Source organism: Danio rerio, chromosome 23 (assembly GCF_049306965.1).
Source record: "Danio rerio strain Tuebingen ecotype United States chromosome 23, GRCz12tu, whole genome shotgun sequence".
NCBI classification, from domain to species: domain Eukaryota; kingdom Metazoa; phylum Chordata; class Actinopteri; order Cypriniformes; family Danionidae; genus Danio; species Danio rerio.
In genome coordinates, this window is record NC_133198.1 from 3649085 (window position 1) to 3662212 (window position 13128).

Below are 13128 nucleotides of genomic sequence, written 5' to 3' on the forward strand. Positions count from 1 at the left end.
ATGACTTGACTATCATTCGACCCCAAACAGCAGCACCTTAGTGAATATAAGAATTCAAATAATTAATATTAATGAATATTACACCTGCTCAATGAAAATCAGATGATTCACTACATTAATAAATCTGACATAACTTGATCAGAAATCTAAAAAGGGGAAAGAAGATTAAGCTATCAATAGAAAGTACTACTGTGGTTAAAAGAGTCTTGCAGATAACAGTACAATACGCACCAGCATAGTGGTCCAGTGGTCAGCACGTTGCAATACAACAACGCCGACCCGAGTTCAAACCTCACCTGAGTCATTTTTATTTATTTTTATTAATTTTTAGTGTTAACACATATAATACTGTTTGGGTTACTTATATAGGTGTACATATTTTATTTGTATTTTTTTGTGTATACTTCACTACCTTTTAAAACGTTTTGATGAGATTATATCCCGCTATTAAAAAAACAAAAACGACTGAATGCTTTGAATGAGAAGTAATGTAGTAGTGTTGGGGTGAATTTTGGTGTGGCGTCCCGCCATGGAAGAATGAATGTAGCGGAAACTATGGGTGTGTTTTTTACTTCTATTTTGAGAGTGACTGTAAATCCAGACCCCCATGGGTTAGTATATTTGATTTCCATTGATCATTTTTATGTGGTTTTGTTGTCTGCACATTCAGCTATGTAGAGAACTAAATATTTATTAAGAATATTTCGTTCATTCAGATCTACAGTAGGATGTGTTATTTTAGTGTTCCCTTTATTTTTTGAGCAGTGTGTAAAATTACAACTGATTTATTATTTGCTTAATCTATTCCTAATCAGACTGTTTAGTGTAATAAATTGTTTTGCATCTGATCCTTGAATCTCTAAACAGATACAAAACAAAATAAAAAATGAGATACAAAAAAATATATATGAACGATAATAAAATACAAGACAACCTAATGTCAGAAAAAGATGATCACATCAGCTTACAACAATTTTACGCCCCTCAGCGTCAACGCTTCCCATTTACTTTGAATGGGTGACGTCAGGCGTTACCGAAGTGCATTGTGGATCCATCTGCGCTGCTTCAGAGGCGTTGCTCGCTGCAGAAGTTGGGACTAGCTCAACTTTTCAAGCACCGATGGAAGCGTCAGCCAATCAGATCACTGTATGCAAATACACCAGCTAGACCAGGGATGGGCAAACTTGATCCTCGAGGGCCGTGTCCCTGCAGAGTTTTGTTCCAACACTAGTCAAACACACCTGAACATGCTAATCAGTGTCTTTAAGATCACAAGAAATTTATAAGCAGGTGTGTTTGATTAGGGTTGGAGCTAAACTGTGCAGGACACCAGCCCTCCAGGACTGAGTTTGCCCACCCCTGAGCTAGACAGTGGCCTATTGCTGACTGAATTTCATTGGCTGACACTGCATTAACATTGCATCACGCGATCCTTACTCCATTTCACACAATCCTTCTTCCAGAAATTATTTAGTTCTGACCAAAAGGTAAATACTACTGTCCTACCATTCTGTTGATAACTTGTGGATGGCCATTTCCTGCACACAATGACACCTTATTGTGTGAAGCAGGAACAGTTCGGCCTTCAGATCCTCCAAAATCATGCAGTGTCCAGAAGAATATTAGAAGCATCCAACTAAATGATAAACAAAAAGGAAAGGGTAGAAAAAACAAAGGCAAAAAACAAAACCAAAGACCTGACCTTGCAAAAGACAAGGTCAAGAATATAATTAGGGCGTACTCACACTATGCTATACGAACCGTGATCAGGCCAGTTTCCCGTATGGTTTGAGAAGTGTGAGGGCTCTGAATCAGGCACATGGGCGGTTGGAAGAAGTGAGCTAGAGTGCGGTTTACTTGGGTTAGGCACCTGAGCAAAAAACTGAAGACGAGACATGATTTTCTGGAACTTCATATGCACTTATTAATCATTCTTACTGTTCAATGAACGAAAACTGTCATAGATTATTTAAGACGCAAAGCCTTTACTGCACGACAGCTGCACCTTTAGCAAACTTCATAATTCCTGCCGCACAAGGACTTTATGATTGTTTATGAGCATCAAAAATGGCTGATCTGTTTGGCAAAATATTTAACTGCGTGTCACCGCATCCCAAACAACTAAACCGAAGTAGCTAAAGAAATCTCCACTGTGCTGAGCGAAAGCACTTCTTACTAAATAGCACATCATCAATGACGCAAACATGCTCAGGCCGAAATGTAATGTGAGTGCGGGCCGTCGGGGGAGATGGGAGAGGGGACAATCGTGCTTCGGCCCGATTCAAGGCAACTGTAAATAGTGTGAGTACGGTCTTAGATACTTGTTTGCAAATCATACATTTAATTAGGGATGCAACGATTATAAATTTTGGTTGTGCGATTATAGTCTAAGAACTAATCACGGTTTCACAGTTATCACGATTATTTGCATTCATTGATTTCAAAACCCCACTAGTTTAATACTAAAATTATTTTAAGTTTGGTTTTGTAGTTCAGGCCTAAATACATATTTGTTGCTGTTTTAAAAGTTCATTTGATTGACTATATAAAAATCTGTGGATATTATTGAAGCATTTATTGGGTAAAACTGCTACTTTTTAGAAAATACTCGATTAATCTTGGCTGGCCGATGATCGCTCTCATCAGCATCATTATTTGTAACTATAAGTAGGTTTGCAAACCTGTGTACTTTGCATTGCTTTTTCCTCAAACTTCAGCCGTATGCAGTTCTCGCGGTCACAAAAGCCCCGTCATCTCAACTATGCGCGCCTGAAAACCGTAAATGTATTGCGTTGTGTGCGTATCCATTGGAAATAACGAACTTCAACTAGCTTATACCACAGTTGGCATAACTTTTTTTATTTGCTGCATTTTTGTTCCGTTCAAAAATGCGGCGTTAAGAATCCTTTACGATTAATTAACTGTGACGAATTAAATCGCGGTTAATAGTGAAACCAGTTAATCGTTGCATCCCTACATTTAATCTCATCTATATAAATACTACCACACTAAATTGGCAAAAAATACAAATAATGTTTTTAATACATTTTAGCGTTATTCAGCCATAGGCCTATCACATGTGCCAACTTTTCAAAAGTAGCCTTAAACCTTCAAACATCGATGAACTGGCACAGTGAATTAATGTTATTCCTGTTTAGAACAGACAAATAAATTGTGTATGCAATTTGGTTTTATATTTAACATGTCTGCAACACTACATTTCATGTTGAAACACCATTTACCCAGTATTCAAACCGAAAACGTCAGTAACTGAGATTATAATCACTAACCAGAGGTGATTTTCACTTAGAAACACTCAAAGCAAAAACTTGTCCACTTAGCCGAGAATAACAAAAGTTTCTAGCACCGCAGTGTCATGTTGTCACACTTTATTTACAATGTTGCTGTTTTTATTCAACAAAACTAACATAAGCCTAGGATTTATTGCAAGTTGGTGCTACTTTGGCTTATGGTGTATACAGTAAGGGACTGTATTATTATCAATATGTTACTTGTTGAGTACAAAAGTTCATAACATACAAAAACGTAACAAAATAAATCTTACCTATGAAATGTTCTTCATTTGTGCTTTGTTTTCTTGTTCAGCTCATTACTACAGCTGTCCACAGCGCTAAAGTCAAGCATCTTCACATTGGCAGACTGTCTTGACTAGTGCGTTTGAATAACATTTGTCCTGGGAGCACTGTACAAATGTGGCGGCACTAGTGTGTGAAGTGTCCAACAGTCCACAATTCATTTTACCAGTTGAATGAGTGCATCATCCGGGTAAATAAAGTGCACTTATTATTTTTAGAGTTTTCAGTTTGCACCACACTATTTACACTATTTATATTACAAAATGGCGTAGACTAGTGCATAAGGGACGCACCTCTAGTCTTTTTCCACTTCAGTAACGTTAGCATGCACACCTACTCACGATCTCTGATGTTTAGTTCACACTTCACTCTCATAATCTCAACTGTTTTTCTGATAGAATTGTCAGTTATATTTGCTAAATCTAATATTTTCTTTTAGGATCATCAAATCTCAATTGTAGCAGTAGTTCTCTCTCCCTCTCTCACAGCAGAACATTCTCGCTGTTTCTCCTGGCTCCGCCCACCTCAGCGTGGATAACTTCCTATTGGCCTAATTAGGCAGACTTTCCAATTGTTGAATTAAAAATAATTCTGACTGAAATCGAATTGTTTTTACTTCATGTATTTTCACAAAAACAACTTTAATAAAAAAAAATCTGCATAAAAATGCTCATGATTATTTTTTCAGCTTCATTATCAGCTAAGCCGAGTTACAATACAAACCCATAAAGAAACTGCGGTAAAACTCTGAATTTAATGGTAAATGACGAACTAACAAAGTTTGTAAGAAAACAAGAGTTTATTTTGCTGTTGTGTTATTTAAGCATTTAGTTGTCGTCACGTATCCCACATAGCAAAATTTCTCTGGCCCAGCTCTGACCCACACAATCAATTTTTTGCTTGGCCCACATGCTGCAGTAAATTACGGTACATGACTGAACCAAATCTGGCTTCCAGACAAGGGCCAAACACAGACCATATCTAAGCCAAGTCTCAGCCAAGTTAACAACTCATAACTGGGCCTGAACTGGGCCAGATAGGTTTGTGTGTCACAATTGCAAAGAAATTGATAAACACATGAAGCGTTGTGCTTATGGCCATGCTTTTTCTCAAAGTGACCTGATTGGTAGGATTTTTTTCTTGACTCAAAAATTATTTTAATGTATTTTAAATTTGAGTCAAGACTGGCCAAACTCACATGGCCCTCAAATCAATGTGTTAAATCTGGGCCAAATACTAAATTTTAAATCTGGCCCAAATCTTGTGTGCCACCTTAAAGACTGTGCCATCTCTGCCAAACATATTCCATGTTTGGCCTACATGTTGCATGCCAGTGCCGGATAAATGCCTGCTGTGCCAACTTTAGGCCAAATCTGGGCCAGAATTCTTTGCTACTAGGGATGGTTTTCCTTCCCTTCACTTGTATGTTCACATGCAGATCACCTTGTACACATGCCTGAAAAAAAGAGATACAGATTAACTGTAATGAATGTTAATTTGCTTGTATGTGGAAATATTTACCTGATGTAATGATATTAGTGACTAAATGTAGTCATGCTTTAGGTCTTTTGTACAGGTCAGGTTTTTTCCTTTGATGTTTTTTTTTTTTTATTGAAGACTGATTGATGGCGAGCCAACCCATTCGGACACTAGAAAAGCAACCCGAAAATTCACCCTACTAAACCATGGAGAGTATTTTGATTCCTATTTTTTTTCTTTAGATCAAGGTAAAATACTGTTTTTCCCATTTCTGGATAGAGACTGTTGTTTTTTCCCTGAGAAGAACTGATTAAAAAAAATACTAATACCAGCGCAAGGCCACTTAGAAATCAAACTATTTTCCTTTTGAAGTGTTTTAGGATCACTGAGTTTGTTGATTCTGAGTAAGTTGTTGTCTTTACATTTTTTCAGTCTATTGATGTCATTTCAATTGAACTTTATTTTGTTTTATTGTATTTAAAAAACATTGTAAGTAAAAAAAAAACATTATAAATAGGCCTATTCTAAATACCAGAATTGTTGTTTTGTGTCTTTTTTCAGCAAATGCTCCTTACCTACAGTAGTCGAATCCTAGGCTTCTGATGTCCAGATTGGTTTGATGTAACCTGTTACACTGGACACCAGCAGCGCAGAAGAGCTGAAGGCAGTCATTGGCTTCATATCACCTCACCAGTATCACAGACTGACCACCCCCATGCCACGGCACATTCTTGAAGTAATTCATGCAGAAAAATAACCCAGACCAAGGGTTTTTACATGTTCATATCTTCAGTAGTCCCATATTTCTGTGTTAAAAACGTTTTTATTGATCTTTAAAAAAAATTTATATTTAAATTGTGTGTTTTCATTAGCTGCAAGCCATGATTATTAAAAATCAAAGAAATAAACACATGAAATGTATCAGTAAGTGTGCAATAATTCTATATGAGTTTCAGTTTTTGAATTGAATGACTGAAATAAAGCAACTTTTTGATGATATTCTAATCTAATTCACTGAAATGCACCTACACCAGATACTGTAAGGTTATGAGAGGAGATACAGACAGCCAAAATACAAACAAACAAAAACCTTCATTGGTTTTAATTATTTTTGTATATTGTTGTTTGTATATTTATGTAAGGTGTGTCTAAGATGGGCTTATAAGAAACCCAACATACAGTAACTGTGTATATCAGCTTTGTGTATCAGTCAGGAATAGTCTCCAGCATTCCTGTAAGCCCTCAGAGGATATGCAGTAATGAATGGACGATGGATGATTTCTCTTTTGCCAACAGAGGGAGCCATTTGACTTGATGTGTTTTTCTATTGTTTTAAGCTGATAATGTAATGGCAGCCTTAAGAACTTTCAGGAAACATAATGTCCAGCTATTTACTGTTTAAAATCGATGAGTAACCACTAAAGTTTGTACTATATCTATTTTAAAATGTCTTGTGAGGTATTTTATTCACTGTTCAGTCATTTAATAGCCAGCATATGTCTACATTTAATTTATTATATTATTCGTTAATTTTCTTGTCGGCTTAGTCCCTTTATTAATCCAGGGTCGCCACAGCGGAATGAACCGCCAACTTATCCAGCAAGTTTTTATGCAGCGGATGCCCTTCCAGCCACAACCCATTTCTGGGAAACCACCACACACACATTCACACACACACTCATACACTACGGACAATTTAGCCTACCCAATTCACCTGTACCGCATGTCTTTGGACTGTGGGGGAAACCGGAGCACCCGGACGAAACCCACATGAAGGCAGGGAGAACATGCAAACTCCACACAGAAACGCCAACTGAGCTGATGTTCGAACCAGCGACCCAGCAACCTTCTTGCTGTGAGGCGACAACACTACCAACTGCGCCACTGCCTTGCCTTTATTATACTAAACATACAATATACACACACACACACACACACACACACACGTGTAGGTGTGAAAGCTCCCTTAATTGACTAGATCTTCATCTGTTAAACGGCTTTACATTGTGAGTAACATCTACATTGTGAGTAACATCTACATTGTAAGTAGCGCTATAGAAATAAAAATGAATTAAAATTGTGAATTGAATATTTTGGTAAAAGAAGAAACTTATCCATCAAAAAATAAATAAAAAATGGAGCACACATTTGGCCAGTTTTCTCAACGAACATGTTTTGTCCTTCCAAACTAATATTGCAATATTGACATCAGCACAAAAAACTTGAAATCAGGTTTTCGACATTATTCCGATCATCATGTTCATCGTCGTTAACGTTATGCATATTTAAATGAACATTGTTATGGATGAGGAGGCACTACACCAGCAAGGAGGTCAATTTACATCAACTAACTATGAACAGACACACGTCCTCTACACCGCAAGAGAAACGTTCACGACATAAACCTTCATCCCTTCAGTTGCATAAAGTACAAATCAACATTAAAAATAGCATTTACATTACACGGTTCTTTACTGTCTCAACGTAGGTGTTTGTCTCTACTCAACACAGTTGTACAGTTACAGCAGAATATAACCTTAATAAATTACATCATCATATACAAATATGACGGCGTGGACCCACACGCATTTATACAGGTATGGTACATAGTGATTTCATCGCAGTCAAAATCAAATTAATACAATATGGTATACCTACAGAGCATTACAGTGTTATTTTTTTTTCAAAGCGTTGTTCTTTTGTTAACCGACATTTACAAGTATAACACTACATTTGTAATTTCTATACATAAACACAACTCATACACACTGAATATAATAAAGAGGATACTCCTCGATACGATAACCTGACGTGTTCCCTTCCGTACTTCTTTTTTGTGTACGCCAAGGTATGTTTTAACAATGCGACTACTTTTTTTTTTCTTTCGGTGTCGGACAAATCACAAAGCTGCTAGGGGTCTTTCCTCTCAACGTATTGGGCCACGTCCTACATGTTGAACATTTTCACTCCCACACTGAATCTCAATGCACAACTTCACAGTCCTCAGGACAGCAATCTGGAAAAACAGGCACACAAAGAGCACTGATCGCATGTTTAAACCGGTGGGGGTTCTGTCATACAGAAGCCAGCAGTGGGAGGGAAAAAAATACAGTGGTCGCAATAAGCATTTAGACGCTTAATTTACACTTTGGATCCTGCAGGTGTGTTATCCTTTTTAAACTGTGACGCTGCATTTACACCGGATGCGGAAGAAGCGTCAAGCATGAGTGATTTACATGTTAAGTCAATGCAAAGAGGCGAATAGACATCCTGCAGCGCGCGGTGCGAATGACACGAAACGCGCGAATGAAGCGGCACGAATTGAGTGTTTTATGCGTTTGACGTGCTTAACGCAAAAATTTCGCGAAATTCAAAAATCTGAACTTCAGCGGACATTTGCGTTAACCAATCAGGAGCTTGCCTCTTGTAGGTCCGTGATTATGACGTAGCGCCTGTTGTTGGTGTCCCAGGGGAAATCCTCCTGCCTACACAGACAACTGTTCAACTAATTGGGCTCGGCTAAGTCAGAAGCACCACTAAATGCTTCTATCATGCAGGTATAGTTTCTGGAGGAGTTTATGAGCTCACAGAGCTGGCTGCACCTCTGAAATGATCTAGTGGACTCAGACACGGCTCCAAACAAATCAACGCTGTTTTTCAGCCGTCATAAAGCACATAAACACAATTACTTTCTCAGTAAAATCCATGTTAGCCATTTAGCAACGAAGCTACAGTCACCAGGCAGACAGAAGACCTGCCCATCAAGCAAATCCGCTTCTGTTCTGAAGTGAATTTAACCTATGAATGAAGCGGATCTGATGCACGAATGAAGCGGATTTTGACTCGCGAATGAAGCGAGTAAACTCAAAATGTATACGTGTCCATTTTGTCTGGTGTTGACAGCATGAGAGGCTTGAGGCTGATTTATACTACTGCATCAAGCGCAGGCGTATGCATTGGCGCAACCTTCGTGCGGTCGCATACCCCCTCGCCATGGACGACACTGACGTGCACCTCTCAAAAAAATGTAACTACACGGCGCAAAGACGCATAGCACAAGCTCCGTGATTGGTCGGCTTGGTATTGCTAACAAGTGTGGGCAGGACTGTGAGCCGCGTGAAAACCTTGGAGTGAGTATTTGCAAGTGTTGCATCCTGTAAATTTTTGTTTTGTCTTCACCTTATGATTAAAGTTGTTGCACGCTTGCTGGTTTACACTTCAAAATAGCCGAGAAAATATCGACAGAGAAACATAAAAACCTACTGCCAGCTAGCGTTTTGGAAGTGTTATCGCAGAACAACACAAACAGCGCGCAGATGTATAAATGCACGGCAACGCACAAGGCATGCTGATCAACGCGTAGGTCATGCTGATCATTGGACGAAAAAGTATAAACCAGGCTTTAAAGGGATAGTTCATCGAAAATACAAATTCACTCTCTCTCAAGTGGTTGCAAACCGTTATGAGTTTCTTTCTTCTGCTGAACACAAAGGATAATATTTTAAAATACTTGACTTCCATAGTAGGAAAAGCAAATACTGTGGAAGTCAATGGTAACAGGATTCGTTAAAATTTCAATAGAGTGTCAAATAGATGTAAGTAAATGATATAATCTGACAGGTTTGGGTGAACTATCTCTTTAAGGTCATCATAAAACAGAAAGTACGGTGGTAATTTCTTCCCTAAGAAGACATTAGAGTGATATAAATAGGGCGGGGCTTGCTTTCGTGTTTCGTTCTAGTTTGCTTTTAGTGAATTCCACATGATAGATTCCGCACCCGTGCCACTAAACACCAATCACAGAATAGATGCCGCTTTATTAAGGCTACGCTTACATGACTATAGCTACGTTTCCATTCACCTTTTAAATATGCGCATAAAAACAGTTGATGGAAACGGCAAGATGCTAATTTTAAAAATGCGCATAAAAGCATATGCACATAACTGAGTAGGATAAACTTTGTATTTTTATGCGCATAAACTACGATGGAAACTCTTTTACCTAACAAATTTAAGTATGCAAATTAAAGAAGTCGTGATTTTATATAAAGGGATCATGTGATTATAAAAATGTGTGAATGGACAAACCAGTGGAGCCGACGCATTGTAAAACATCTGAAATGTTGTTTTGTTCATTCTAAAACGCCTTAACGTTTCAGTATTAGTGTTGCTATATTATTAATTACCTCCAGAAACTTCTAACGCCACCACGCATTCATTGCGTGTCGGCATTCTGTCTTCTTAAGTGCAAGTAATTTATTAAATAAAGAAAAGATTCACGTAGCTTCTCCTACCGCAGCAAATTCAGTTTTTACTTTTTAAAAATGGCGCCAGTTAATCAGGAAGTAATGATTTTGTACTCTTTGACTTATTGGATGGAAACGCTGCTTTATTTGCATGTCTTATATGCGATATTACAGTTGTGCACATTAATTTAATTCGCATCTTTGGATGGAAACATAGCTACTGACGTCTGTTTTGAAAAGTTACGCAAAACGATGACAAATTTGTGAAAAAAGAATCCAGTGAAAACTACTTAAACTGCTGGATTATGCATGTATACCAGTAGCTGGTGCTGTGTCTTTGTGCAGGAACACTACGCGTACTGTATGTTCACTCTTTAGGTCATCCACTGTTGTTTGGGTTGTCCAGTATTTGCGCATGCCTATAGACTTAACACATATTTCACATGCGCAACACATCACAAACATCACAATAGTGGGATTGTTTTCACAAACATGCACTTTGAAACCCGTTTTCAAAAGTTTGCCTTTTCAGGCCTGAAAAGGCATCCAAAGTTTTCCTTTGTTAGTTGAAAACGCCACCATGTAAACATCCCCTTAAGTTTAGAAGGACACATGACAAAAAAAATTGTGCACAGATATGTCACATAATAAATACTGCATTATTCAGTTTAAAAATATGGAATGATTCCATAGTCTGAATACTTTTGGGACCACTGTATATACATTGCATGTTGCCTAAATAAATATTAGGCCCATGTGTGACCTTTTTAAATCAAATATTTTGACTATTTTTTCTTTGCTTGATGCGATAGCAGAGTGCGTTCATTAAAAAGGCTATGAAACTGCAGGGATTGAGTGAATCAATGCATCGGTTGCGAGTATTGATCAGTGGTGTGATGGTCCAGGTGTGATATTCACATGAGTTCTGTTCTAATGTGCTGTGCACAAGTAGCCCAAATCTTGCACAAAAACATTCATGTCCATCTGAAAAATCTCAATTTGGTATCAAGAAGTGACATGAACAGAGGCCAAACACAAAGCCTTGCTGGAGTAACAAATAACAACACATGGCTTTGACAAACTTGAGATGGCATGGCTCAACAATCAAGCAATTGAAAACCTGACACGATGTTCAGAACAGAACGCTTATATTTCTGCAGTTTATAGTGTATATATATATACTGAGAAGCCAAATAATGTTTCTTTAAAACAGCACAGATACTATCAAACTATTTAATGCACCTGGGATTCCAATGCGATACATTCTTCAACTTAAATTGAGAACATCCAAAAAATGAGTTTACTTTAGGTTTAGGTAGTTTTTAGGTTTAACATTTCTAATTTGGCGGTAATTTGACAACAACTGCATGCTAGTTTTTCAAACGTTTGTCGTTGTATAATGTGAAAGCTAAATTTTATTATATTGTTTTTGTTATCAGAATGTTTCGAAACATAGACATTGATATGTGCAAATAAGTGTAAATATTATTTTGAAATATTTCTTAGACTACAGTAATATGTTTTGAAAATAGTTGAAATGTGTAGCTTCCGTAAGGATGATTTCATGCGAATTAGCCACTAAATCAAAAAGTTACTAATTGACATGAGATAGCGTTGTACGGTCTCATAAAAGGCAACTTTCCAAAAGTTCCAAAAACGTTATTACTTTCCTTAATAATTGTTCAAATAAAATTAATTCTTTAGATATGTCGAATAATCGATAAATTATCGATTACTCAATATAAAAACAGTCGTGTTAGCAGCAACCCTAGAGTGAACATCATCTTAGTGTGGTGATTCCACCATTTTTTAATGATAGTTATCTGTTCTGAGCACAGAATGAGGTTTTCGTGTTGATGGTTTGAGTCTACTGCCCTCTCTGGTCACTGAGGGAACTGCATACAGAACAGACGGCCTGAGAAATATCGGGGACTACATGCTTCCATAGCTCATGCTGCTATGTGTAAAGACACAGACATCAAGAGGACGATACCTAATATAATAACCAGTGCAACAGGGCATGGACTGATGGAAGGAAAACCGAAGAGCCCACTGTGAGTTGCACACTGGACAAGTACCCCGTAATCACACACTGAACTTTGTCTTAAAATACAGCAAAGTGGCCATATGAACGTCTGTCGAGCTGGAACGTTACACAAATAGGAGTATTCAGTGATATAATTTCAATTAACATGTAATCCGCACGAATAATCCTATCCTGTACTTGCATAACTGATGATGGGTCATTTATTTATTCTTATCCATTGGTTTGAATGCATATAACGTTATATATTTGCAAATAGACATTAGTAGTGAGCAAGCTCTTCCCCGCCTGGCAGATAAGATCAATATATATATATACAGTGTGGTTATCTTTACTAAGATTTTTTTTTGTTTGTTTGTTTTAAATCTTAAACAAGACTGCATTGCACATCTTCAGGGAAAGTCGTTCAAATGAAGTCTCTGGCAAATTTGCCATTATATTCGATCGGACAATCAGAGCTGCCTCCAAAGGTGTGTCGTCCTCTGGTCAGGTGATCAGATTTCCTCCACGTAATTGGCCGGGTATAAGCCTGACCGCCCGCTGTCCAGGCGACCTCTGCACCAGCCCTGGTCATCTTCCTCTTCGATCTTTGTTAACTCGTCACCTGTTGGTTGAAAATCAGAGTGAAATACTCAACATTCAGCTTGCACGTCAGCAATGTAGGTGTACTATTACAATAATGGATGTTAATAAGGAGGATATGCTGACATGTACTTCCTCTTCACAAGGGAATTCAGAATCGCCAACTGAGCCGAGGCTCGAA

The 13128-nt window shown here is 37.9% G+C and overlaps 1 protein-coding gene across 2 annotated transcripts in view; it reads right to left on the minus strand.

Moving 5' to 3' along the window:
• Positions 1-7228: 7228 nt before the first annotated feature.
• The window catches only part of pacsin1a (protein kinase C and casein kinase substrate in neurons 1a), a 59954-nt gene continuing 54054 nt past the window's right edge, over positions 7229-13128 (minus strand). Inside the window, exon 10 of one of the 2 annotated variants that reach the window (XM_005161905.6) lies at positions 7229-12969. In XM_005161905.6, coding sequence (XP_005161962.2) covers positions 12860-12969 — 110 coding nt within the window. In that variant the 3' untranslated portion in view covers positions 7229-12859. 2 annotated transcript variants of the gene reach the window in all.